Source organism: Coregonus lavaretus (genome assembly GCF_964263955.1).
Source record: "Coregonus lavaretus genome assembly, chromosome: 11".
Classification (NCBI taxonomy): domain Eukaryota; kingdom Metazoa; phylum Chordata; class Actinopteri; order Salmoniformes; family Salmonidae; genus Coregonus; species Coregonus lavaretus.
The window spans coordinates 44,360,698-44,388,405 of record NC_139998.1 but is presented as its reverse complement, the minus strand read 5'-3'; the positions used below and the strand labels follow the sequence as shown (position 1 = coordinate 44,388,405).

The 27,708-nt window shown below is 42.0% G+C and overlaps 2 protein-coding genes across 2 annotated transcripts; both read right to left on the bottom strand.

The window, feature by feature from the left end:
* Positions 1–242: 242 nt before the first annotated feature.
* LOC311137339 (nicotinamide riboside kinase 2-like) lies at positions 243–3,763 on the bottom strand. The gene is made up of 6 exons (XM_084171784.1): positions 3,221–3,763; positions 1,841–1,931; positions 1,491–1,539; positions 1,099–1,273; positions 605–676; positions 243–476 (listed from the first exon to the last, which is right to left on the bottom strand). Exons 1-6 carry the CDS (start codon positions 3,244–3,246, stop codon positions 320–322), a joined length of 570 nt encoding a protein of 189 aa, XP_084027910.1. The 5' UTR covers positions 3,247–3,763; the 3' UTR covers positions 243–319.
* A 6,469-nt stretch (positions 3,764–10,232) lies between these two features.
* Positions 10,233–27,124, bottom strand: LOC311136891 (caytaxin-like). Its single transcript, XM_084171205.1, has 13 exons — positions 26,492–27,124; positions 20,833–20,933; positions 17,069–17,127; positions 15,468–15,713; positions 14,934–15,107; positions 14,607–14,709; positions 14,267–14,398; positions 13,745–13,831; positions 13,520–13,618; positions 13,158–13,193; positions 12,723–12,785; positions 12,401–12,465; positions 10,233–11,849 (listed from the first exon to the last, which is right to left on the bottom strand). Exons 2-12 carry the CDS (start codon positions 20,880–20,882, stop codon positions 12,432–12,434), a joined length of 1,083 nt encoding a protein of 360 aa, XP_084027331.1. The 5' UTR covers positions 20,883–20,933; positions 26,492–27,124; the 3' UTR covers positions 10,233–11,849; positions 12,401–12,431.
* Between the last annotated feature and the right edge of the window lie 584 nt (positions 27,125–27,708).

The following is a 27,708-nucleotide window of genomic DNA, read 5'->3' as shown; positions in this document are numbered from 1 at the left end:
GTAATTGGTTGCACCAGATCTTATTTAGGGGCTTCATAGCAAAGGGGGTGAATACATATGCACGCACCACTTTTCCGTTATTTATTTTGTAGATTTTTTTTCTTAACAAGTTATTTTTTTCATTTCACTTCACCAATTTGAACTATTTTATGTATGTCCATTACATGAAATCCAAATAAAAATCTATTTAAATTACAGGTTGTAATGCAACAAAATAGGAATATCGCCAAGGGGGATGAATACTTTTGCAAGGCACTGTACTAGCTAGCACCACTAAAATGGCTACAAAACTAACTGCACAGCAGATATTCAAGAATGCTTATTGACAAATAGAAAAAGTAACAAAAAAATATATATATACACACACACCGATGTCCAAACAGCTTTCCACCATCTCTTTCCTGTGCTTCAAGTACATGGGCCACACATGGCCATCAAACAGCCCAGGAGGGTCGGGGACAGTGTATTGTCTTGTACTAAAAAAGGAAACAAAATTATGAATTTAGCAACATATTCAATAAAAAAAAATGAGATTTTTTCAGCCAGAACAACCATACTATAGCTACATATGAATGTTAGGGATCTGAGATCTCCCCATTCACACCTTCTCCTCCTTTTGCACTCTTCGTATGGAATGGAGATGTAGTAGCACTTGTTGTACACATCCATCAGGGACCTGGGGGGGGGGGGGGGGGGGGGGGGTGTCAGAACAAGGTCACTTGTAATTCTGCAGCCCCTTAATGCAGATACCACACTTCTGGAGAACACATCATCCAACAGCAAGGAGTGCCTCATTTAGTTGACATTTTCTCTTATCTCCAGCATTGCAGGACCAGCATAGCGCTTAATGTGTACTAGTGAGCAAAGCAAGCTCTAGCTAGCTGCTAACACAGCCCCAAATATTTGTTTTCATACAATTCTCAGAATCTAATCTTGACAGTTTTAACCATGACAACTAAAATTTGCACGCCCTTTGAAATGCAATTAACTAAATTATTATTACGCAATGTAAACCAAACCATCAGATGACTTTTCCCCCTTTTAAAAAGACATGTTAGCTAGTACATTTCCAGTTAGCAGTGGTGTAGGTGAACTTACTTGTAGTTGTACAGAAGGAAGCCCTCCACGATCAGAATGTGGATCGGTTGCTCTGGGTCAGCCACCTCCGTGGCAGGGGACACGTTGACACCGTGGGAGCGGGCAAACTTCACTGGGTTCTCAGCCCATCCTCGTATTGTATTCACCATGGCATCCATGTCCAATGCTGTGATCACTGCACAGAACATAGAAAGGCAGAAAGGAAAGCAAAGTTTAGAAGGGATATTTAGAAGGAGACAATTTATTCAGTCTTGAATAATGGGGATTGTAGTCTTGGGGCAGTATTAATATTGTATGTACTATCAAATGTCATTTTGAGTGATGCTTTGTAACACTGAGGGCCAAATACATTGGATGATCAGTTACTCTCCTACAGTGAAATCCAGGCTTACCATCCCACTGTCTAAAGCCGTCCTCCCCGACTTCTATATGATCAGGTTTCTGAAATAACAGTCACCAATAAAACATTGCTGCAACAGCAGGGTGATCTGTATACATGCAGATCCCATTACATGCTGAACACTTCAAGCCAGTCACACATAGCTGAAGCATGCAGGGATAATAACATGCAGAAGAGCATAGAGAATCAACAATGGCATGCATCATGGTTAATGTTATGAGTTTTGGACATTTGCTAAAACAGGGAAAGTCAGGACCTAATGTAGCAGCCCTTCCCCTGGCAAGGTCATGCAACGAAAAGGGATTGCCACAAAGCTATGTTGTAGCAGAGGGCAAAGGTTACCTTGAAAAAGTCATCTTGATGCACCACACAACAGTTAGGCAATGACTTCATCAGCCTATTTGTCAAAGTGGTTTTCCCACCATTGGTCACACTGAAAATAGATCAACATCAAATTTGATTTCATGAAGTCAGAGAGTTCAAATCAAATCAAATCAGATTGTCCGTTTGTAAATTCAGAGCGTTTCGCTCTAGGAGCGTTCAGAGCGCACACTGGACGCTCTGGTCGAGGAGTAGTTGATCCGCGCGTTCTGACCTCACAACCTCAGTCAAGCATCCAGGCTAACTGGCTAACGTTGGCTAGCTTGTTAGCTACTTCCAGTTACAAATGAGAGAACGCCTCACTCTAACCATTTACTCGCCCTAGCAGAGCTGGTTAGGCTGTTTTCATGTTATCCTGCGCGTTGGTGACTAACTGTGCTGCTGGCAACAATTTAATTACGCTTTACTGCCAACGTTTACTGACACCGGCATATTCAACCGGGGTTGAGCGTTCGTACATTCATCAGTTATTCTGCGCTCTGGCACACTCAGACGAGAGTGCTCTGAAATCCGAGTAGATAGCCAGAGTGAATTTACGAACGCACCCTAAATACAGCCGTTATTAACTAGCTAGCTAGCTACATTGTAACCTAGCCATTGTGGCGGCAAATTGATTACATCGTTAACTAGCTAGCTAAAATAGCGTTCGGTAGCTAGCCAGTTTATGTTAACTACTCTGAATAGCAATCAAATATAAAATATTTCATGAGTTTAGCTAGCTATGTCGTTTAACTAGGTAGTTAGCTAACTGCATCTTTGAATTTAGTCAGAGGTTAGCTGAGAAAACAACTCAAAATGTTGCCAGTTCTAGCTAGTTGACATTAGTTTACCTGATAACCAGCCATGTAAAATGTTAGCTAGATTATAGAAAAACAAAGCTATCAATCTTTTTTTTTTTTTTTTTTTTACATTTACAATACTAGTTGCCATCAAAAAGGTGTGGCTAGCTATCGTATGTAGCTACAGTATGGCCAAAGATTGTTATAACATTGTTTTATGTGAAAGTCCGCGCTGGAATTTTAAATCTCCCGCCTGACGACGACAACAAACGAATATGTCAGGCGATTTGCTACAAAACGGTTAACTAGCTAAATGCCGTAATTAAATTAGCCTTGTCTGGATTCTCGAGCAATTTTTTTTTATTTATTCCTGCAAGAAATTAAACTTTGACAGTAGCCAACTAGCTAAGTTAGTTAGCTAAACACATGGTATGTATTGTTTTGGCATCGCCGGTGTTATGTGTATCAACTAATGAGGTTATAAATGTTTTACTAAGCAAAATATACGTGTTATATAATAAACTAATACATGTCAATTTTTGAACGGCAAATTACAACTTACCCGCCAATTCCTATAACATATTTCATTTTGAGTCGTGTTCTTGAGACTTCTGCTCCAAGTCCCAGTTGAAGTGACACTCACAGCAAAACACAGTGAATAACAATAATAAAAATAATACTCTGTAGAGAGTAGTTCAAGTGTTGGTCTTTTCTCCTTTCTCTGGTGTTCTGACAGAGCACAGCTTGCTATCTTTTACTATTTTATTGATAAAGAATCGCGGGTCACTGAATTTATAGCCAACTGTGACTTGCGTCACGCCGAGGTACCCCCCTCTTGTCCAAACAACGTCGGCGATTCGTAAAGATTTGCATATTGGCTATGCCCCACTTTTGCAACAGTTTCACGTCGGTATTTTCTATGCGGGATCCTTGGGACGTCCCCTACCCCATTGAAGTTGACATTTCAAATGGTAAGGGTTATGGTTAGGGTTTAGAGTATGGACGTCCCAAGGATTCCAAATAGCAGTATCTGTTTCAGGTCCCACAAGTCCAAAGCATGTGCCGTTCCAGCCCACCTGACCATTAACCCCTACCAACCTACTGTAAGGAAGACTATGACCACATGTTTAAGTTTCCCAGAGGCTGGTGGGAGGAACTATAGGAGGACGGGCTCATTGTAATGGCTGGAATGGAATAAATGGAACGGAGTCAAATATGTGCTTTCCATATGTTTGATGTGTTTGATACTGTTCCATTAATTCCATTCCAGCCATTACAATAAATCCGCCCTCCTATAGCTCCTCCCACCAGCCTCCACTGAAGTTTACATGTATGTCACCTATATATTATTTGAATGTATTTGGATATATCATTCGAAAGGTAACTTATGTCATTACACTTTCTCTGTAGCCTATAGTCTCTCCGAATTGACATACTTCTACCAGAATGGGGAAGTCTGAACTCACATGAGCCAAGGCCATTGGTAGGTTTTTACACTTAAAGATCCTCTGTTTTATATACGCTCACCAGACAGTTTATTAGGTACACCGCCCCGTTCACGAAAATGGATCTCTCCTACAGACAGTGAGTCACGTGGCTGTGGCTTGCTATATAAAGCAAGCAGACAGGCATCGAGGCATTCAGTTACTGTTCGATTGAATGTTAGAATGGGCAAAATGAGTGACCTAAGTGACTTTGAGTGTGGTATGATTGTTGGTGCCAGGCAGGCATGCCGTATCCAGTATCTCAGAAATGTCCACCCTCCTGGGCTTTTCACGCACGACAATGTCTAGGGTTTCCCGAGAATGTTGCGACAAACAAAAAACATCCAGTCAGTGGCAGTCCTGTAGGCTAAAACATCTTGTTGATGAGAGAGGTCGAAGGAGAATGGCAAGAATTGTGCAAACTAACAGGCGGACCACAAACAGACAAATAATGGTGCAGTACAACAATGGTGTGCAGAACGGTATCTCGGAACACACAACTCGTCGATCCTTGTCACGGATGGGCTATTGTAACGGACAACCACACCGGGTTCCACTCCTATCAGCTAAAAACAAGAAGAAGTGGCTCCAGTGGGCACGCAATCACCAACACTGGACAATTGAGGAGTGGAAAAACATTGCCTGGTCCGACATTGCCTGGGGAATGAAGCTGTTCAGGAGCCTGTTGGTGTCAGACTTCATGTATTGGAACTGCTTGCCGTGCAGAAGCAGAGAGAACAGTCTATGGCTTGGGTGGCTGAAGTCTTTAACGATTTTCCAGGCCTGATATAGCGCTCCTGAATGGCAGGGAGCTTGGCCCCAGTGATGTACTGGGCTGTCCGCACCACCCTCTGTAGTGCCATGCAATCGAGGGTGTTGCTGTTGCCATACCAAGCAGTGATGCAGCCAGTCAAGATGCTCTCAATGGTGCAGCTGTATAACTTTTTGAGGATTTGAGGGCCCAAACATTTTCAACCTCCTGAGGGGGAAGAGGCGCTGTCGTGCCTTCTTCACGCGTGTGAGTGGATCATTTTAAGTGCTTAGTGATTTGGATCCTGATGCACTTAGTGTAAGAGCTGTTTGAAAAGGATGGCTGAAATTTCAGCCTGTTTTGGTGGGATGGCGTATTGGCCTGCCTGGTGACATCACCAGGTGGTAAATTTGTTAATAGACCAATAAGAAAAAGAGTTCCCAAACTCTCTGCCAATAATAGCTAGTTGTCAGTTTTCCTCTCCTCACTCAGACCACTCCCAGACAGTTCTAGCTAAATTCTTACTTGAAAAATGGCTCTTTGCTAAGAAGCTTTTTTTGTTTATTTTAGACCATTTTAATTGAAAACAATCACACTAAGGTACTTAGTTGTTATCCAGAAATGATTTGATATTGAGATAAAAACAGCTGCATTGGACCTTTAATGTAGCCTTTAAATAGCAGATAGTTGAAACAAATCAATCTGATAGCACTGGCATCAAGCACTCATAATGATACATTTTACAGTATTAAAATACATAACTTAATGTCCATAGTGGCTCAGTTAAAGTCTAACCTTTAACTTTTAGGCTTATTGTAGCCTAGTAGATGTGGAATGCGGATTTTATTCATGTAAGTCAAAACATTCCGAACAAAATGTATTGTACCAGTCTTTCATGTAGCGTCAGCTAAATGGCATATTATTATAATAAAATAAAATCGGTGTTCCATTCTCCACATATGATAGCCTACCAAGGCCATTGCATGTGTGTTAGTTCAATAGACCACAGTACCTCTAACACTACTATGAGTAAATAGATACAGTATTTGTGTTGCGAGTCATACAGTTGAAGTCGGAAGTTTACATACACTTTAGCCAAAAACATTTAAACTTTTTCACAATTCCTGACATTTAATCCTAGTAAAAATTCCCTGTCTTAGGTTAGTTAGGATCACCACTTTATTTTAAGAATGTGAAATGTCAGAATAATAGTAGAGAGAATTATTTCTTTCAGCTTTTATTTCTTTCATCACATTCCCAGTGGGTCAGAAGTTTACATACACTAAATTAGTATTTGGTAGCATTGCCTTTAAATTGTTTAACTTGGGTCAAACGTTTCAGGTAGCCTTCCACAACCTTCCCACAATAAGTTGGGTGAATTTTGGCCCATTCCTCCTGACAGAGCTGGTGTAACTGAGTCAGGTTTGTAGGCCTCCTTGCTCGCACACGCTTTTTCAGTTCTGCCCACAAATGTTCTATAGGATTGAGGTCAGGGCTTTGTGATGGCCACTCCAATACCTTGACTTTGTTGTCCTTAAGCCATTTTGCCACTACTTTGGAAGTATGCTTGGGGTCATTGTCCATTTGGAAGACCCATTTGCGACCAAGCTTTAACTTCCTGACTGATATCTTGAGATGTTGCTTCAATATATCCACATAATTTTCCTTCCTCATGATGACATCTATTTTGTGAAGTGCACCAGTCCCTCCTGCAGCAAAGCACCCCCACAGCATGATGCTGCCACCCCCGTGCTTCATGGTTGGGATGGTGTTCTTCGGTTTGCAAGCAACCGCCTTTTTCCTCCAAACATAACGATGGTCATTATGGCCAAACAGTTCTATATTTGTTTCATCAGACCAGAGGACATTTCTCCAAAAAGTATGATCTTTGTCCCCATGTGCAGTTGCAAATCGTAGTCTGGCTTTTTTTATGGCGGTTTTGGAGCAGTGGCTTCTTCCTTGCTGAGCGGCCTTTCAGGTTATGTCGATATAGGACTCGTTTAACTGTGGATATAGATACTTTTGTACCTGTTTCCTCCAGCATCTTCACAAGGTCCTTTGCTGTTGTTCTGGGATTGATTTGCACTTTTCGCACCAAAGTACGTTCATCTCTAGGAGACAGAACGCGTCTCCTTCCTGAGCGGTATGACAGCTGCGTGGTCCCATGGTGTTTATACTTGCGTAATATTGTTTGTACAGATGAATGTGGTACCTTCAGGCATTTGGAAATTACTCCCAAAGATGAACCAGACTTGTGTAGGTCTACAATTTCTTTTCTGAGGTCTTGGCTGATTTATTTTGATTTTCCCATGATGTCAACCAAAGATGCACTGAGTTTGATGGTAGGCCTTGAAATACATCCACAGGTACACCTCCAATTGACTCAAATTATGTAAATTAGCCTATCAGAAGCTTCTAAAGCCATGACATCATTTTCTGGAATTTTCCAAGCTGTTTAAAGGCACAGTCAATTTAGTGTATGTAAACTTCTGACCCACTGGAAATGTGATACAGTGAATTATAAGTGAAATAATCTGTCTGTAAACAGTTGTTGGAAAATTACTTGTGTCATGATCAAAGTAGATGTCCTAACCTACTTGCCAAAACTATAGTTTGTTAACAAGACATTTGTGGAGTGGTTGAAAAACAAGTTTTAATGACTCCAACCTAATTGTATGTAAACTTCCGACTTCAACTGTACATGACTGCCATTGTTTTGATAGCACAATGTATTTGGCTGCACTATGTCATTTGCTGAAGGCCATTCTTAATTTAGATCCATGTGTGTGACTGACCAGTGACCAACTCTGCCTCTGTCACTAATACAGCTGAGCTGATGTAACTGCTGGAGGTTTTCTAACAGAGCCAGGAGGCTCATGTGATACTTGTCAGAGTGGACATGGACGTGTGTGTCATTACTGTGTATTAATAGCTTCATTTGAACCCCAACAAGCAACCGTTAGGGAAGACCAGCATTGCTTCAAGTCAACACCTGGACACCCTTATTTTTATGGTAAGGCCAATGTAACTGTCATTTTCTCAAAAGTTCGATTCAAGTGAAATCTATCCATACATTCTGAATGTGTGAAAGATATGTCTTTCTGAATGTCGGAAAGATATCTCTTGGATTACAGCAATGTGTCAATTAGAAATGGAAGAATACAGGTCACAGAGAGAGATTGTTGGGTGGTGTAGTTTATCATTTGTTTATTTACATGGAAGACTTTACCATCACAATCTAAAGAACATCCGAACTACATAGCTAATCTTCAATCCCCATTTTAAGCTTTGCATTTTTGAAAAATAAGCTAGATAGAGTATTCTAGCAGACAAATTACCCACTGATCTCTTTCAAATCATCCAGTGTAATAACATATTGTGCTTTTAAAGACTGAAAATATGATTGTGTCGTGACGTGACTTTCATTAATATGATGACTGTTATTTATCGAATCAACTAACTCTGTTTAATTGTCACTCAATTAAATTAATAATGTAACAATTAACTCATTAGGATTTGGGGCACCATGGAAGAAGTTGTCTATAGAGTTTCCATCTCCCGAATGTAACTCTAAAAGATACATACAGTTGAAGTCGGAAGTTTACATACACCTTAGCCAAATACATTTTAACTCATTTTTTTCCACATTTCCTGACATTTAATCCAAGTAAAAATTCCCTATCTTAGGTCAGCTAGGATACCCACTTTATTTTAAGAATGTGAAATGTCAGAATAATAGTAGAGAGAATGATTTCTTTCAGCTATTATTTCTTTCATCACATTCCCAGTGGGTCAGAAGTTTACATAAACTCAATTAGTATTTGGTAGCATTGCCTTTAAATTGTTTAACTTGGGTCAAACGTGTTGGGTAGCCTTCCACAAGCTTCCCACAATAAGTTGGGTGAATTTTGGCCCATTCCTCCTGACCGAGCTGATGTAACTGAGTCAGGTTTGTAGGCCTCCTGGCTCTGTTAGAAAACCTCCAGCAGTTACATCAGCTCAGCTGTATTAGTGACAGAGGTAGAGTTGGTCACTGGTCAGTCACACACATGGATCTAAATTAAGAATGGCCTTCAGCAAATGACATAGAACAATGTAATTGGCTGCACTATCAAAACAATGGCAGTCATGTACAGTTGAAGTCGGAAGTTTACATACAACTAGGTTGGAGTCATTAAAACTTGTTTTTCAACCACTCCACAAATGTCTTGTTAACAAACTATAGTTTTGGCAAGTAGGTTAGGACATCTACTTTGATCATGACACAAGTAATTTTCCAACAACTGTTTACAAACAGATTATTTCACTGTATCACATTTCCAGTGGGTCAGAAGTTTACATACACTAAATTGACTGTGCCTTTAAACAGCTTGGAAAATTCCAGAAAATGATGTCATGGCTTTAGAAGCTTCTGATAGGCTAATTTACATAATTTGAGTCAATTGGAGGTGTACCTGTGGATGTATTTCAAGGCCTACCATCAAACTCAGTGCATCTTTGGTTGACATCATGGGGAAATCAAAATAAATCAGCCAAGACCTCAGAAAAGAAATTGTAGACCTACATAAGTCTGGTTCATCTTTGGGAGTAATTTCCAAATGCCTGAAGGTACCACATTCATTTTGCCACAACTTTGGAAGTATGCTTGGGGTCATTGTCCATTTGGAAGACCCATTTGCGACCAAGCTTTAACTTCCTGACTGATATCTTGAGATGTTGCTTCAATATATCCACATAATTTTCCTTCCTCATGATGACATCTATTTTGTGAAGTGCACCAGTCCCTCCTGCAGCAAAGCACCCCCACAGCATGATGTTGCAACCCCCGTGCTTCACAGTTGGGATGGTGTTCTTCGGCCTGCAAACCTTCCCCTTTCTCCTCCAAACATAACGATGGTCATTATGGCCAAACATTTTTTAAAACATTTTAAGTCATTTAGCAGACGCTCTTATCCAGAGGGACTTACAGTTAGTGAGTGCATACATTTTTTTTCTTTCATACTGGCCCCTCGTGGGAATCGAACTTTCTGATTGAGAGGGGGTCAAATACTTATTTCCCTCATTAAAATGCAAATCAATTTATAAAAAAATGTACATGCGTTTTTCTGGATTTTGTTGTTGTTATTCTGTCTCTCACTATTCAAATAAACCTATCATTAAAATTATAGACTGATCATGTCTTTGTCAGTGGGCAAACGTACAAAATCAGCAGGGGATCAAATACTTTTTCCCCCTCACTGTACTAAATGCACAAAAATGTGAATAACACACAAAAATCCATCTTGAGTTACATACAGTATTAGGAAGCCAACCTGTCCCCAAATATATGCAGATAGATTATATGCTCACCATTTAATGACAATCAAATTCAATAGTGCAAAACAACACTTACATTACACTGGCAATACATAATGTTTGTAATTCTTACAAAAATAAAAACTCTAACACTACCTCCCCTCTACCATCCATTAGGTGAGTATCGAATAGCAGATTTACAGCTGGTCCATTATCTTATAGGACATCTGAAGGAACACATTACAGGCTGGCAACATGTTGACATGCTTTGACTGCACCAAAAACAAAGCATGATGCAAAAATTATATGATTAAATCACAACATGAATGACTAAAGTAATTTAAATGCAGTCCCCGTCATTACAGTCAAAAACAGCAAATGTCTTGCTGGTCTTACTTTCAGTGTGCCTTCATATTCATGTACAGACAGAATTCGTGCGGCACATCAGTTGGTTGGGCACTGAATGATCCCCAGACCAATCTAGGAATATCGAACAATGCCATCAAAATGATTTATGCAACGCAGCAGATTAAAAAGAAGGCCTGTTTAAGGAGACATTATGAGGCAAAAACAAAGCAAAGGTGAAGGCATCTGATGTCTCGCAAAGCATTCTGGTCTACACAAGGAGTAGCATAGCGCTAATGGGTGAAATAATTTATTATGACACAGCACACACCAATGCTGAGCTCTCTAGGAAGCATTGCTTGACTATCTTCCTCCTTCCCTGTTCTTCTCTGATCAGATCCTCCTCTCAGCATACAGTAACATACTCAAGTCTAGTTTACCATGGACCCCACAAGAGCCTCCAACACATCAAACTGTAACAGGTCTGGTTGCCTGCCTGCTACTGACAGCTTACACCAGTTACAATATGTCCTGTGGAAAATGTTCTACAATATTGATGTTTTTCTTAAAATGTCCTTTGGAACATTTTCTTCAATATTCTTGTCTTATGCAAAGGGATCTCGCTGTCGCACTGGTATCTATATTTGAAATGGATACAAAACTCATGGTGGGAACCTGGGGGTTCAAAAGTAACTGCTTCAAGCGGTCGTAAAAATTAAGTAACATATGGAGTTTACATTTACATTTTAGTCATTTAGCAGACGCTCTTATCCAGAGCGACTTACAGTTAGTGATTACATATTTTTTATTTTTTTATACTGGCCCCCCGTGGGAATCGAACCCACAACCCTGGCGTTGCAAACGCCATGCTCTATCAACTGAGCTACATCCCTGCCGGCCATTCCCTCCCCTACCCTAGACGACGCTGGGCCAATTGTGCGCCGCCCATGAGTCTCCCGGTCGCGGCCGGCTGCGACAGAGCCTGGATTCGAACCAGGATCTCTAGTGGCACAGTTAGCACTGCGATGCAGTGCCTTAGACCACTGCGCCACTCAGGAGTTCTACTATCTTTGTAACAGCGAGAGTACCTGTGGGGACTGTGCCTTCCTTGGAATGTCCTGATGGAATCAGTCGCAACCTAAGATCTTCAGAGGAGTGTGTGTGTGTGCTGGGGGTCAGGTCGGTTCACATCAATGGAAAAATCATTATTCTTTCTTCAGCTTGATATTGATAAATTATGAAGTATTCTTAGACTTGTTGGCCTTCATCTTGCTTCTTATAAAACATTGTTTTCATGCTCAAACTTCTTTCAGCAACTGCACAGAGTAAAAAAGACACCGTCATTAAGAAGTAGACTAATGATTTAAAACAACTTGTACAAGAACACACTTTTCAACACGGCAGACTAGCTTCACTGAGCAGTTCATTCAATACAGCTGGCCTTATTGAAAAATGAGTGGGGCTGCAACATGCCTGACCCCTTGACCCCTGAAAGTCCCATGATGACACAGTGAGACACACACTCTTCACACGTCCACTCATCAGGCCTGGCTGTATGCACTTGACAGAGCATTCCTTTATAATAGCACTGTGGACTGACAGGGTCTGATTCTTAAAGAGCTGAGCAGGTGGACATTACATAACAGTAGACGTTCAAATGGGGCTGGTGGTTAAACATCTGTTTAAGTGGTTTAACGGCCTGACCACAGAATTATATCTTAGAACTAATTTAATAGGATCTCTATGGGCCGGCCTGGCTCCTGCCAAAGGCTGCCATTGAATACCGTACGGACAATGTAGTGTATTTATGAATGCAGTGCCACCTTGTGGTCCCTATGAGAAGAGCAGTGGAGTGTTGTGTACTTACCATGAGATGAATAAAGAGGAACAGGTCCTTTTCAGATTCCTTGCTCTGCGATCATTGACTTGGGCCTGCAAATGACAGGAGTATGAATAAACATGTTTCTGTAACATTATCCCCATCAATCCCTTCTATATTGCTAGTGAGAGGAACTATTGCTTGACCATATGGACATGTTGACTACTGCTTGGTCTATACCAGGGATCTCCAACCCTGGTCCTGGAGAGCTACTGTGCATGCAGGCTGAAGAGGGGGTTAAAGATCCCTGGTCGATACAATATTCGGCTATCACGCACAGGCCATTGTAGTGTAACTGTCTACTCCCTACCTCTCTGCCTTGGCTGAAGAAGACTCCTGTGGGTTTGCCTGCTGCCGCTGTTCCTGCTCCATCCTGTACAGGCAGAGGGACACAATACAGATGTAGGATCTTCATTTGATCACCCTGCAGGAAATGTAAAACTTGTAGTGTATTTGAGGTTTAAAAAGGCTTCGGAAGTTCGTAATTTCCACTTTGAAATGTCAGACATGATTTTCCCCTACAAAAATGTCCATTAATTATAATGCACATTTCCTGTTGCTGCAGGATAATTTTCCTTCTGTAGCAAACTGGATGGAATTAAGATCCTACATCTGTACCTACTGAATAAAAGCTTGATGAATGAACTGACTGAGGCTACAGCATTGGTCACCCCTGAATCGATTGAGTATAAGCATATCTGACTGATTAATTCGATAAAAAAAATAAGACGTAAATGTATTTTACCTTTCTTTCCGAGCATTGATCCTCTCCTCCTCAAATCTGTAAAAAGAAAGAAATCATACGATCCCTATTCCTATCCAAGTCCTTTTCAAGTTGGAATACAGATCCTATCTTGGCTGAGAATAACACAATTAACATATCAATTCCTATTTGAAATTCTTCTATGACTTATTTAGTGCCTCAAAGTCTCTGCCAGGCATCCACGTCTATTCACTGAGGGAATAATTATTCGCTTGCAAGTTCACATAATTTATTAGTCTACACATTTTACTCCAGCAAAATTGCAAATCACTGCAAGTCAGTGAATGATAGTGGGAGTCAAGTCTTCAGCTCAGTTACTCCCTAAGGTGGTTGATGATACTTACTGCACCACACATTCTGGGACTTGCACATGTTCCATGGGGACTATCTCTGCCAGCTCGTCCAGACTGTGCACATACTGGATCTTATTCATAAACTTCACACTGCAAATAACAGGATACAACAACAAGTTACATTGATGTTGTGTTTACAACTATAAATTGTCAGTCACAGTGACGATATGTAGTATTTAACTGTGTTATTAATGTGTCGTTGTGTTGTGTGGTCACCTGATGAAGGGCCTGGATATGGCCAGCACAGTGCGGATGAACCAGGTGGGGTGGGCAATGACCAGAGACTTTAGGTTCTTCCTGAGCCTACAGAGACAACAGAAATAAGCAGTTATTGCAGTTTAGTCATTTAGCAGACGCTCTTATGCAGAGCAATTATGGTTAAGTGTCTTGCTCAAGGGCACGTCGACAGATTTTTCACCTAGTCGGCTCAGGGATTCGAACCAGCAACCTTTCGGTTACTGGCCCAATGCTCTTAACCGCTAGGTTACCTGCCGGCAGTTGAAATAAGGAAATACAGACGTCCCATTGTGCTGGAAGAATCTATCAAGAGGCTTAGGATGAGTCAGTCCCTTTCCCATTGACTGCCAGTAGCAGTGACAAGCACAATTACTCTCCATGAACTTTTCTGAAACTCAGTTGACGTTTATGTCATGCACGTCCATCCTATGTCAACAGCATGAACAATCGCATTAAACAAGCTGTCGTTTAGTAGTTAGTATAAGATATAAATATCCTTACCTCCTATCAATCATCTGATAGCATTTCTTTAGCCATCCTATGCCTGGCATCTTGCCCCGCGGTGTGGCTCCATTCATGTAGATGATCAAATAGTCCTCAGCCACCAGCATTTCTAGACTGCTAACCACATACCTGAGAAGGGAAAAAGATTGAGGTTCATTTTATTGCTGCCATTGCAAGCACTAAAGAAATCTCAAATCAGGTTATATTTTCTGGCAGCGTAAATTTTCAATCCAGCAATCAATAGCATATTGTGCATGATAACCTAGTTTAAAATATCACTACATAGCGAGGCTTTCTGATGGGTGCCTCGTCATAAATAAATAACACAGTTACTCACAGGAAGAGGTTCTCCATGATGTAGTGATAATCTGCACAGCTGCTGTCCGGCAGGTAGCAGGCTGAGAACACTATGATGGCATTCAGACCCTCACCATAGTAACCTGCAGGAGGAGAGTAGAGAGTGAGAGTTGGCATGGCCTGTTAGTTCATCCCGTTGGTGTCACTATGTTGGATGTACAAACATTTACAGACATAAACTCAGTTTGAGATGTAATAATTGGCACCATGTTGGCAGAGAAAGTTCCATGATAATTCAATTCTAATTAGTTTAACTTTGTATACAGTATCTATAGCTCTGGCTGGATGCTGTTGGCTGGACACTGACCCCCATGGGTGATGACACGGAGATACGGCCTGATGACCTGCATGTCAATACGGTGCTCCTGCTCCCCGATGATCACTGTCCTCCACAGGCGCCCGTTACCCCCCGTCCCATCAGCACAGTCTTCCTCCTCTCCGTCACCAGGCCCCGCTTTGGCGTTGGCAACCGGTGTATCATCTGGACATACATAGTGGAAAGTTGAAAGGTGTTTATGCCACAATGTGAAGCTAATGTATTTGTATGAGTGAGACAAAATTGACTTATTTTATGTCATCCATCTTTGTATTTCTCTTCAGTATCTTAGCTTTCGTGCTGTTTAGCTGTGGACTTAAACATTAGTGTACATACGCAGCTATTTATCTAGCCGAAGTGGGTGCCAGACCGTTTCTGCGCTAGCTACATTTAACCAAACAACAGGTTGTCTGAAGCAGAAAGACTGGCTACCAGGCTGGCACCAGGGCTACCAGGCTGGCAACCAGGGCTACCAGGCTGGCAACCAGGGCTACCATTAATCCACGCCCCATGAGCCCTACTCACCTTCCCACTCCAGCTCATTGCCATTGGTGATGAACTCCAGAGAGTCGTTGTCGTCGGGGGTGTCGATGTCGTCCACGTTGATGTCCAGGTCGTCGGGCGTATCCAGGAAGTCGTCAGACAGCAGGGAACCCTCGCTGTGGTCCAGGGACAGGTTGATATCCGGGGCCACTAACGTACGCAGCTTGCGATGGGTGGACACTACTCCACCTCCGCCACCTCCACCAACATTCAGAGAGTTGGGGGGAGCTGCGGCAGAGGTGGTGAGACTCTTAGTAACTGGTAGTGTACACACATAACATCCAGTTGAATTCACAGTTGAAGGGTTTATGAAGTAGCATGTGTAAAAAAAAGATTTCAAGCATCAGTGTGTTGTCAAGGCTTATTGTCATAAAGTAATATATATTTTTAACAATATATTTATTGGCTTTTTTACAATTTAACAATCATCAGCAAAATATGACAATTAGATAATGCCCTGTTATTCCCCCACATACACAAAACAGCAGGCTAGTCATAAAGTAATATTGCTGAAGTTACTTACACTATACATACAAAAGTATGTGGACACCCCTTCAAATTAGTGGATTCGGCTATTTCAGCCACACCCATTGCTGACAGATGTATAAAATCGAACACACAGCTATGCAATCTCCATAAACAAACATTGGCAGTAGAATTTTCTTAGTGACTTTCAACGTGGCAATTGAAAGGATGCCACCTTTCCAACAAGTCAGTTCTTCAAATTTCTGCCCTGCTAGAGCTGCCCCGGTCAACTGTAAGTGCTGTTATTGTGAAGTGGAAATGTCTAGGAGCAACAATGTCTCAGCCGCGAAGTGGTAGGCCACACAAGCTCACAGAATGGGACCGGCGTGTGCTGAAGCGCGTAGCGCATAAAAATAGTCTGTCATCGGTTGCAACACTCACTACACTTCACCATCTGGCAGTCCGACGGACGAATCTGGGTTTGGCGGATGCCAGGAGAACGCTACCTGCCCCAATGCATAGTACAACTCTAAAGTTTGGTGGAGGAGGAATAATGGTCTGGGGCTGATTTTCATGGTTGGGCTAGGTACCTTAGTTCCAGTGAAGGGAAATCATAACACTACAGCATACAATGACATTCTAGACGATTCTTTACTTCCAACTTTGTGGCAACAGTTTGGGGAAGGCCCTTTCCTGTTTCAGCATGACAATGCCCCCATGCACAAAGCGAGGTCCATACAGAAATGGTTTGTAGAGATCGATGTGGAAGAACTCGACTGGCCTGCACAGAGCCCTGACCTCAACCACATCGAACACCTTTGGGATTAATTGGAATGCCGACTGCGAGCCAGGCCTAATCGCCCAACATCAGTGGCCGACCTCACTAATGCTCTTGAGGCTGAATGGAAGCAAGTCCCGCAGCAATGTTCCAGTATCTAGTGGAAAGCCTTCCTAGAAGACTGGAGGCTGTTATAGCAGCAAAGGGGGGACCTCCATATTAATGCCCATGATTTTGGAATGAGATGTTCGACGAGCAGGTGTCCACATACTTTTGGCCATGTAGTGTAAGTTAATTGAGCTACCAAATGCCAGTCACATATTCTTTTAATGTTACTCACAGGCTCTGTCATCGGTGAGACCACAGGATGACTCCATGTCACCGTCCTCAGGAAGTGGTCTGAAAATCAACAGAGCCACAGCCACACACAATAGCATGACATGACCAAACTCTAAAGCCAGCCAGTCAAACTGATTCAAATAAACCAAACCCCAAATAGTCCTGGAAGCACACTAGTACAGTATCACATCATTGCAGATGGTGAAAAATTAACATAAGCCAGCAATCATGTCAGTGGGGTTGTCAGTGACCTGGCTCAGCACCACAAAGGTAGCACAGAGAGAGAGGCTGGGTGGTTATTATCAGCTCCCCAGGGAACTCTTTAGATTGTAGCCCTGCCATGATGAGATGAGGGAGGGAGGGAGAGGCGGTGGTATGTTAATAAAAAATAAAAAAAACTATTCTCTGTACAGGGAGGCAGACACACTGCTAGGTTACCCCTTAACACGAGGTGTAATTTCCCTTGTCACCTATTGTAATGTGAAACAATGAGGACGACAAGAAGGATGAGGGGAATGAAGGGTATAATACAGGGGGAAACAACAACTACTACATACCAAGAGGTAATGAGGAAATATAAGGTATACAGTCCCACTGTGCCTTGCTGCATAAGCCGAAGACATCCTTTCATCTTAACATCCCAGGGTGGACAGACAGTTCATAACAGAGTGTTGCCAAAACAACATGACTGGCAATAACAAATGACAAGAGCATCCGTTACTCTGCATGGTGTCCGACCTAGCGTCCCTGAAGACAGACTACTGCTATCACTACTGGCAAGCTTCCATTGTTCAATAACCATTTTCCAACACAAAATGAAACCCATGAAGAAGAAATGAAATAGGATTGATGTCTAACAAAGGGTATTATAATCCCAAATGTCAAGCAGTCAGGCCATATTCTTCTCCTAAAATGACGAGGGCTAAAATATCATAAGAGTTTACCTTATGAAAAAGGAGAAGGATGATTTCAAAGATGATTTCCAGGCAAGTAATTTACTTCACAGCCCTAGATCCTATAATATTATTCATTCCCTTATCTCAGTAGATTATAGGGAGCCTCAGGCACATCATCCTTCAGAGCTGCTGCTTTTCTCTTCCTCCTCCTGCTCCTCCTCTTCCCTATAGCTGAACTGCCACCATTTTCCTCGTGATGCTGTGTTTTTGACTCGTGGCTGCGTCACATGACATAGCCCATCGCCACTTAATGAGAGCTGCACCTGCTCCCTGCGCTCCCTCAGATGGCAACCTGGACTCAGAGGTAGACGCAACATAGTAAAAGTAAATCTGGCACACTCCAATTAGTTTGATATGTTACGTTTCGTATGGTATGTATTAATTTGTGGATGTCCATCATTCATTTAGTATGATATGTTACGAATTTCAATTTTTACAATATGTTACGAATTTGCTAAACTTATGATATGTTACGATATCCAATTTGTTGTGGCTAACATTAGTTAGGTGGCTAGATGACTAATGCTAATGTTAGCTAGGTGATTAACATTAGCCAGGCTAGGGATTAGGGTTAGGGGTTAAGGTTAGGGTTTGGTTAAATGGTTAAGATTAGGGGAAGGTTAGCTAACATGATAAGTAGTTGCAAAGTAGCTAAAAAGTAGTAAGTAGTTGCAAAGTTGCTAAAATGCTCAAGTTGTCCGTGATGAGATTCGAATACTCAACCTTTGGGTTGCTAGACGTTTGCGTTATACGTCCACCCATCCACCCCGACCAACCACTCACTTTTGTTTTTGCTTTAAGTAACCTTCTGTCTTATGTAACCATACCAAACCTAACATATCATACTCATTTGCTTGTCCCGGATTTACATTTACTATGTTACGTCTAGTCTATGAGACAAGGCTGCAGATGGAGAGCAAGAAAGATGCTGCCTGGTGTCAGGATGCTCTCTCTCTCTCTCCTACAGAGCAAGTATCTGATCTCCCTGCATCTCATAGTGACAATAAAGGGAGATATCATGCCTAAATCAAGTCCTCTTCGTAATTCTTCAGTTCTTGGAGGCCAATTAATCTTTATCAATGCAGTGTTTGTGAATGTTTACAGCACATATTATTGCCATATAACTATTGCAATTTCAGAGAAGGTTGATTTCAGTAGATGGGGGGTATCTGCTGGGTATTCCAGGCTATAATTAGACCAGCTGCACAGGGCTAGCCCACTAGGAAATCCTCAAGCACATTTAGCTGAAGCTGATTATAATAATTCAACAACAAACATCACTGCAAACATGAGTCATTGTCATCTACCAGTTGTGATGAAATGCCACCCAACCATCACATCTCCTCAGTACCGATGCCCAGGTGTTTAAAAAAACCCACACAGTAGCATTCTAAAGTGTCTTTTTTTTAAACTGTGTGATTATTCTTGCCATAACATAACAAATATTATAAACTGGGTGGTTCGAGCACTGAATGCTGATTGGCTGATAGCCATGGCATATCAGTCCATATACCACGGGTGTGACAAAACAGTTATTTTTACTGCTCTAATTACATTGGTAACCAGTTTATAATAGCAATAAGGCACCTCTGGGGTTTGTGATATATGGCCAACATACAGTACCACGGCTAAGGGCTGTGTCCAGGTACTCTGCGTTGCGTCGTGCTTAAGAACAGCCCTTAGCCATAGTATATTGGCCTTAAAACTCACCCCCTCGGGCCTTATTGCTTAATTATAAACCGGGGTGTTTGAGCCCTGAATGCTGATTGGCTGACACAAAATTACTTGTTTACTGTACTAATTATCTTGATAACCAGTTTATGTAAGGGATAATCAACTAGGGGCTATGTGTTCTATGAACGACGTGGAAGGTGTGTTCCACGACGTGCTAGCGGAGTGGAACTGACCTTCCTCAGAGTTCCATTATTTTCCAGAGAATGCATAGAGCCCCGAGTTGATTATCCCTTTTATACCATGGCTATAATTGAACATATTTGTCACTAGAAATGTGTTTATTTGCTGGTAGAAATGTGTTCAACATCCACTGAAGTAGCTAGAAAGTTTACTATAGAGCTACAGTAGTTGCCGTGGTAACCAAACAAACAAACTTGCTAGTTTAGCTAACCAAACCACCAGCTTGCCATTATGAAAATCTAAATTCAACAGTGACAATAATGTTTTCAATAAGACTTTTGCTTACAAAAGCAACTCAAATATAGAACATGTAAGAATGAACTATAGCCATTTAATTCTACCGTGCAAATATGCTGTACGCTCTAGAATGCCCTTCAAGCCAATCAGAAACAAGTATTCAACAATGCCATGGTATCAAATAGCAATAAGGCACCTCTGGTTTGTGGTATATGGCCAATATACCAAGGTCTGTATACCGGCACTCTGCGTTGTGTCATTTCTAAGAACAGCCCTTAGCCGTGGTATATTGGCCATATTATTTTTATATAACCTCTATTTAACTACCCCGGCCAAACCCGGACGGCGCTGGGCCAATTGTGATACACTGCCGGATTGTGATACAGCGTGGAATCGAACCAGGGTCTGTAATGACGCCTCTAGCACTGAGATGCACTGAGATGCAGGGCCTCAGACCACTGCGCCACTCGGGAGCCATACCCCCTCAGGCCTTATTGCTTAATTGTAATCCTTGCGGTTACACTTTAGGCCAAGTATACTGTACGTACCGTTGGATTACTGCCATAAATACAATGTAACGGTGAGTTATTACAATACTTGATACACAGTAATAAGGACCCTGTAAAGTACAGCATCATCAAAGTCATCTGACACCCACCTGGGGAAGTCATCATCCTGCCACTCATCTTTATACTCCATGTTATCCATTCTTAGAGTCGCCTCTGTGTCGCCTCATTCCATGAAGGGGAGGAGAGGGGCCTGCGGCACACAGACAGAGACAGACCATGCATAATTAACTGACCAACAATAATCAATAATCAACCTGTTACAATGGAGCACTTTGAGCTTTGGAAAAGTGCAACATCACAATTATAGTGATCACTGATCACCATCACTACTATTAATAGTATTATCAAATTACCTCAAACCAAATCAAACCAATCCTCAGGTATGAAGTGCAAATGGAAACTTCAATAAACCCATGTTTTGTGTAACACAGAGAATGAGTTTGTACAAAAGGAACAATGGTACAGTTATTAGGATTTTTATTTCATTTATCAGTATTTATCATTTCAATTGAGAGGCTGAATCCAGGCCACGGGGCGTTTACAATGCCTTGCAAAAGTATTCATCACCCTTGGCGTTTTTCCTATTTTGTTGCATTACAACCTGTAATTTAAATGGATTTTTATTTGGATTATAAGTAATGGACATACACAAAATAGTCAAAATTGGTGAAGTGGAATGAAAAAAATAACTTGTTGCAAAAAAATTCAGAAGTCACATAATTAGTTAAATAAAGTCCACCTGTGTGCAATCTAAGTGTCACATGATCTGTCACATGATCTCAGTATATACAGTGGGGGAAAAAAGTATTTAGTCAGCCACCAATTGTGCAAGTTCTCCTACTTAAAAAGATGAGAGAGGCCTGTAATTTTGGCCCCATTCATTCTTTCCTTTACACGGATCAGTCGTCCTGGTCCCTTTGCAGAAAAACAGCCCCAAAGCATGATGTTTCCACCCCCATGCTTCACAGTAGGTATGGTGTTCTTTGGATGCAACTCAGCATTCTTTGTCCTCCAAACACGACGAGTTGAGTTTTTACCAAAAAAGTTCTATTTTGGTTTCATCTGACCATATGACATTCTCCCAATCCTCTTCTGGAGGAATGCACTCTAGCAAACTTCAGACGGGCCTGGACATGTACTGGCTTAAGCAGGGGGACACGTCTGGCACTGCAGGATTTGAGTCCCTGGCGGCGTAGTGTGTTACTGATGGTAGGCTTTGTTACTTTGGTCCCAGCTCTCTGCAGGTCATTCACTAGGTCCCCCCGTGTGGTTCTGGGATTTTTGCTCACCATTCATGTGATCATTTTGACCCCACGGGGTGAGATCTTGCGTGGAGCCCCAGATCGAGGGAGATTATCAGTGGTCTTGTATGTCTTCCATTTCCTAATAATTGCTCCCACAGTTGATTTCTTCAAACCAAGCTGCTTACCTATTGCAGATTCAGTCTTCCCAGCCTGGTGCAGGTCTACAATTTTGTTTCTGGTGTCCTTTGACAGCTCTTTGGTCTTGGCCATAGTGGAGTTTGGAGTGTGACTGTTTGAGGTTGTGGACAGGTGTCTTTTATACTGATAACAAGTTCAAACAGGTGCCATTAATACAGGTAACGAGTGGAGGACAGAGGAGCCTCTTAAAGAAGAAGTTACAGGTCTGTGAGAGCCAGAAATCTTGCTTGTTTGTAGGTGACCAAATACTTATTTTCCACCATAATTTGCAAATAAATTCATTAAAAATCCTACAATGTGATTTTCTGGATTTTTTTCTCTCAATTTGTCTGTCACAGTTGACGTGTACGTGTACCTACAGTGTGGAAAAAAAGTATTTAGTCAGCCACCAATTGTGCAAGTTCTCCCACTTAAAAAGATGAGAGAGGCCTGTAATTTTCATCATAGGTACACGTCAACTATGACAGACAAAATGAGAAAAAGAAATCCAGAAAATCACATTGTAGGATTTTTTATGAATTTATTTGCAAATTATGGTGGAAAATAAGTATTTGGTCAATAACAAAAGTTTCTCAATACTTTGTTATATACCCTTTGTTGGCAATGACACAGGTCAAACGTTTTCTGTAAGTCTTCACAAGGTTTTCACACACTGTTGCTGGTATTTTGGCCCATTCCTCCATGCAGATCTCCTCTAGAGCAGTGATGTTTTGGGGCTGTCGCTGGGCAACACGGACTTTCAACTCCCTCCAAAGATTTTCTATGGGGTTGAGATCTGGAGACTGGCTAGGCCACTCCAGGACCTTGAAATGCTTCTTACGAAGCCACTCCTTCGTTGCCCGGGCGGTGTGTTTGGGATCATTGTCATGCTGAAAGACCCAGCCACGTTTCATCTTCAATGCCCTTGCTGATGGAAGGAGGTTTTCACTCAAAATCTCACGATACATGGCCCCATTCATTCTTTCCTTTACACGGATCAGTCGTCCTGGTCCCTTTGCAGAAAAACAGCCCCAAAGCATGATGTTTCCACCCCCATGCTTCACAGTAGGTATGGTGTTCTTTGGATGCAACTCAGCATTCTTTGTCCTCCAAACACGACGAGTTGAGTTTTTACCAAAAAAGTTATATTTTGGTTTCATCTGACCATATGACATTCTCCCAATCCTCTTCTGGATCATCCAAATGCACTCTAGCAAACTTCAGACGGGCCTGGACATGTACTGGCTTAAGCAGGGGGACACGTCTGGCACTGCAGGATTTGAGTCCCTGGCGGCGTAGTGTGTTACTGATGGTAGGCTTTGTTACTTTGGTCCCAGCTCTCTGCAGGTCATTCACTAGGTCCCCCCGTGTGGTTCTGGGATTTTTGCTCACCGTTCATGTGATCATTTTGACCCCACGGGGTGAGATCTTGCGTGGAGCCCCAGATCGAGGGAGATTATCAGTGGTCTTGTATGTCTTCCATTTCCTAATAATTGCTCCCACAGTTGATTTCTTCAAACCAAGCTGCTTACCTATTGCAGATTCAGTCTTCCCAGCCTGGTGCAGGTCTACAATTTTGTTTCTGGTGTCCTTTGACAGCTCTTTGGTCTTGGCCATAGTGGAGTTTGGAGTTGACTGTTTGAGGTTGTGGACAGGTGTCTTTTATACTGATAACAAGTTCAAACAGGTGCCATTAATACAGGTAACGAGTGGAGGACAGATGAGCCTCTTAAAGAAGAAGTTACAGGTCTGTGAGAGCCAGAAATCTTGCTTGTTTGTAGGTGACCAAATACTTATTTTCCACCACAATTTGCAAATAAATTCATTAAAAATCCTACAATGTGATTTTCTGGAGAAAAAAATTCTCAATTTGTCTGTCATAGTTGACGTGTACCTATGATGAAAATTACAGGCCTCTCTCATCTTTTTAAGTGGGAGAACTTGCACAATTGGTGGCTGACTAAATACTTTTTTCCCCCCACTGTATGTTGGAAGGTACTCTGGTCAGATGAGACTAAAATTTAGCTTTTTGTCCATCAAGGAAAACGCTATGTCTGGCGCAAACCCAACACCTCTCATCACCCCAATGTTTTTCATCGGCAGGGACTGGGAAACTGGTCAGAATTGAAGGAATGATGGATGGCGCTAAATACAGGGAGATTCTTGAGGGAAACCTGCTTCAGTCTTCCAGAGATTTGAGACTGGAACGGAGGTTCACCTTGCAGCAGGACAATGACCCTAAGCATACTGCTAAAGCAACACTTGAGTGGTTTAAGGGGAAACCTTTAAATGTCTTGGAATGGCCTAGTCAAAGCCCAGAACTCAATCCAATTGAGAATCTGTGGTATGACTTAAAGATTGCTGTACACCAGCGGAACCCATCCAACTTGAAGGAGCTGGAGCAGTTTTGCCTTGAAGAATGGGCAAAAATCCCAGTGGCTAGATGTGCCAAGTTCATAGAGACATACTCCAAGAGACTTGCAGCTGTAATTGCTGCAAAAGGTGGCTCTACAAAGTATTGGGGGGGGTGAATAGTTATGCACGCTCAAGTTCTGTTTTTTTGTCTTATTTCTTGTTTGTTTCACAATAAAAAATATTTTGCATCTTCAAAGTGGTAGGCATGTTGTGTAAATCAAATGATACAAACCCCCCAACAATCCATTTTAATTCCAGGTTGTAAGGCAACAAAATAGGAAAAATGCCAAGGGGCGTGAATACTTTCGCAAGCCACTGTATCTCCCTGTGTAGCATGTGAGGAACATGTGACTCAGGTCCCCTTGCAGCTTCACTCAAAGTCAATCACAATGAAGGAATTTCCTAGGTGGAATCCAAGAGTCCAGGAGAAATCAACTCTGAATCCCTCCTCCTCAGCTACTAATCCTCAGCTCAGATGCCACCTTTTTGATGTGTTCAGGCTTGTCCTGTCTGTCTGCCACTAGTTTAAAGAGACAGTGCCAGGCTTACAGCATCATAATACTGCCTCCAGGTAGCTCAAGCTGTGTTAAATGTTAACATCATGTAAGTCAGTGCACAGTAGTGTAATCACTGACATTCTGTTTTCAAGAGAAATTTGTAAGTGTAACGTGGGGTTTCAGTTTTCGTTACCATCATCCACGGTGTTGAATAAGAAAGAGGTACTGTAATATTATTAAGAGTCAGATACACAGCATATTTACTGCTGAGGTTGTATGGTTCATTGCATTAGAATGGGACCGATGTTGTTTAATGGAACTGAAGTCCTCCTCTCTTTGTACCTCTTCACTCATGTGGAAAATCAACGAAGCCTGACTGGGGTGTACTGAGGTACATACAGTAAGTTCCCCAGGTCAGCTGTGGACATATTTATAGAAACATATACACTGACGGAGGGCTCCTTAAGTACAGTACCTATCTGTGGGTAAGTGGCAACATCTACTCTGAGAATTCACCCAACACGAACACAGTAAAATAAATAAGGAGATACGTTGTTGTCCGGCAATACTTAAAATGCATTGTAAGATGTACTATGTTTTTATAATGTCTTTGTAAAATCATATTAATTATCAAATACAGAGGAGTGGTTAGGTAGGTTAGGCTCTACACCACACACACTCTCAGCGGTTATAGGGAAGTGTCCTTTATGCCCAAGGGCAAAGCAGAATACCCCAGCCATAACCCACAAAAGAAGCTGCTTGTATTCCATGTCAGTTCGATTGAGTGTGCAACCGTGAGCCTTATTGTGTGACCAGAATAATTTGCATACCCTACTACACCCAACTGTCTGTGCCTAGTGAAGTAATACAGTATCCTATCCTAACTATAACTCGTCAAATGAAAAGGGGCTGGCATGTTATCACTATGGAGGGAAGACGAAAAACACACTAGCATGAGAGGTGCTCAAAGTAATCAATTGCCCGCATCTTTCATTTATAAAACACTATGGATTGTTTTGTGCCCTAACTATAATGTTCATGCACAGATATTTATGGGATCCTAATACTTTAAGGTAATACACTGACAATGAAATGACGGTACTACTTTTCTGGAGGGCATACAAATGGAGACTATGCCTGTAGGCAGGAAGGTATTCAGTATGCTGCCAGGCATTGGATTAAATGAAGAGGAATTATAGTAGTGTGCAGTCTGCATCTGCAAGGAAAATGCAAGAGCAGAATACAATGGAAACAGTCTTCCTTTATCATTTAATCCTATTGAGTTGATGTAATAGAAAATGGTTTACTATACATTTACTATACATCTAATACACACACACTGTACAAGGAGTGTGTAATAAAGAGAGTAGAGGAAGAATGCAAGGGCATCTGGTCTGAGCGGCCGTAGTACTCACATGGGCAATAAGAGATCCCTTGAATCTCTTCCGTCCGTCTGTCCGTCCCTGTGCGTCCACCCTCCTTACTCACTGATGTAAAGATTGGACAGCTAGGAATTGTAATCCTCCAGACCAGGGTCGATGCATGGGTCTAGTGAGACGCCCCACTTTCTCTCTGCATCCCCTGTGTCAGGCAGCAGCAGGTGTCTGAAGACAGGGGGCAGCTCTGTTCCCTAAATCCCCCTGGCCACCTCTGTTGGGGAAGGAGAGTGTGAAAGAGACTGGCCGTGAAGACTGAAGTGACAGGCTACTTTAGAGTTCCACTCAAACCTTTAATTTGAAGGCATCAATGCTGGTATCATTATGACTGTTTCTGGTTGTCTATTCTGCCCATGTATTTCTGATCATACTCTAAATCCTTTTGTGAGAATCCCTCCTCTCTCCATCCCATAATAGCTAGTCCATCAGTGCCAATTCCTCTTCAGCAGTTATACTGTACTATCCTCTCTGCTCATGTTGGTTTACTCCAGTCCATACTGGGATACTCCTCCTGTTCCTATCTGCCTGTTTATTCTAAAAACAACACAGATATATCAACTCTCTTTGTGTTTTTACTCCATGAGCTGCTGTGAATGGTCCTCTATGCCGACTGTTCCCTGGCAACAGCATCTCCCTATCTCTCTCTCTCTCTCTCTCTCTCTCTACACATCACTACCCCATCCCCTACACTCACTTATTCAGTCTCACTCTCTCACTTCAGTTCTCCACCAATCATATCCCCTTGGCATCCACACATTTCTCACTCCGCTGCTTATGCTCCACCTATTCTTGTCCTCCTTTCTCCCTTCTCCCCTTTTTATGCCCAGCTGCAGTAGTGGACTTTCACTCTATGGAGCATTCTGCCCTAGGCAGCAGTGGTGGTGGCAGGCGGCCAAACAATGCCAGTTGGACACACCAGAAGGTCTTATATGTGGCACTTGTCTGACCCATAAAACATGCTTCGTTCGCCACTAGTTTGGTTGTATCAGTATGGACTCTGCACAGCTTGGAGATTTTAAACAGAATAGAATATAAATGTTCAGTAGGCTATATAGGCCTATACAGATTTAAACTGCTGATAGGCTACAAATAGGCTTCAAATACAACATTTCACCCTTCTATTCAGGATGGATATTTGCATGATTCTTACCTCTATACCTCTAATAGCCTACTTTTTGCACCTGGTTATGCAAACC

Excerpts from the sequence above, each read along its gene's own strand:
- LOC311137339 (XM_084171784.1), bottom strand. The coding sequence starts at position 3,246 with ATGAAATATGTTATAGGAATTGGCGG. Across the intron at positions 1,540-1,840 it reads ATCAAGATGACTTTTTCAAG|AAACCTGATCATATAGAAGT; the intron begins GTAACCTTTGCC and ends CTGTTATTTCAG. Across the intron at positions 477-604 it reads GAGTGCAAAAGGAGGAGAAG|TACAAGACAATACACTGTCC; the intron begins GTGTGAATGGGG and ends TTCCTTTTTTAG.
- LOC311136891 (XM_084171205.1), bottom strand. The coding sequence starts at position 20,882 with ATGGATAACATGGAGTATAAAGATGAGTGGCAGGATGATGACTTCCCC. Across the intron at positions 15,714-17,068 it reads TCTCACCGATGACAGAGCCT|CTCCCCCCAACTCTCTGAAT; the intron begins GTGAGTAACATT and ends CCTCTGCCGCAG. Across the intron at positions 12,786-13,157 it reads ATCAATGCTCGGAAAGAAAG|GATGGAGCAGGAACAGCGGC; the intron begins GTAAAATACATT and ends CTGCCTGTACAG.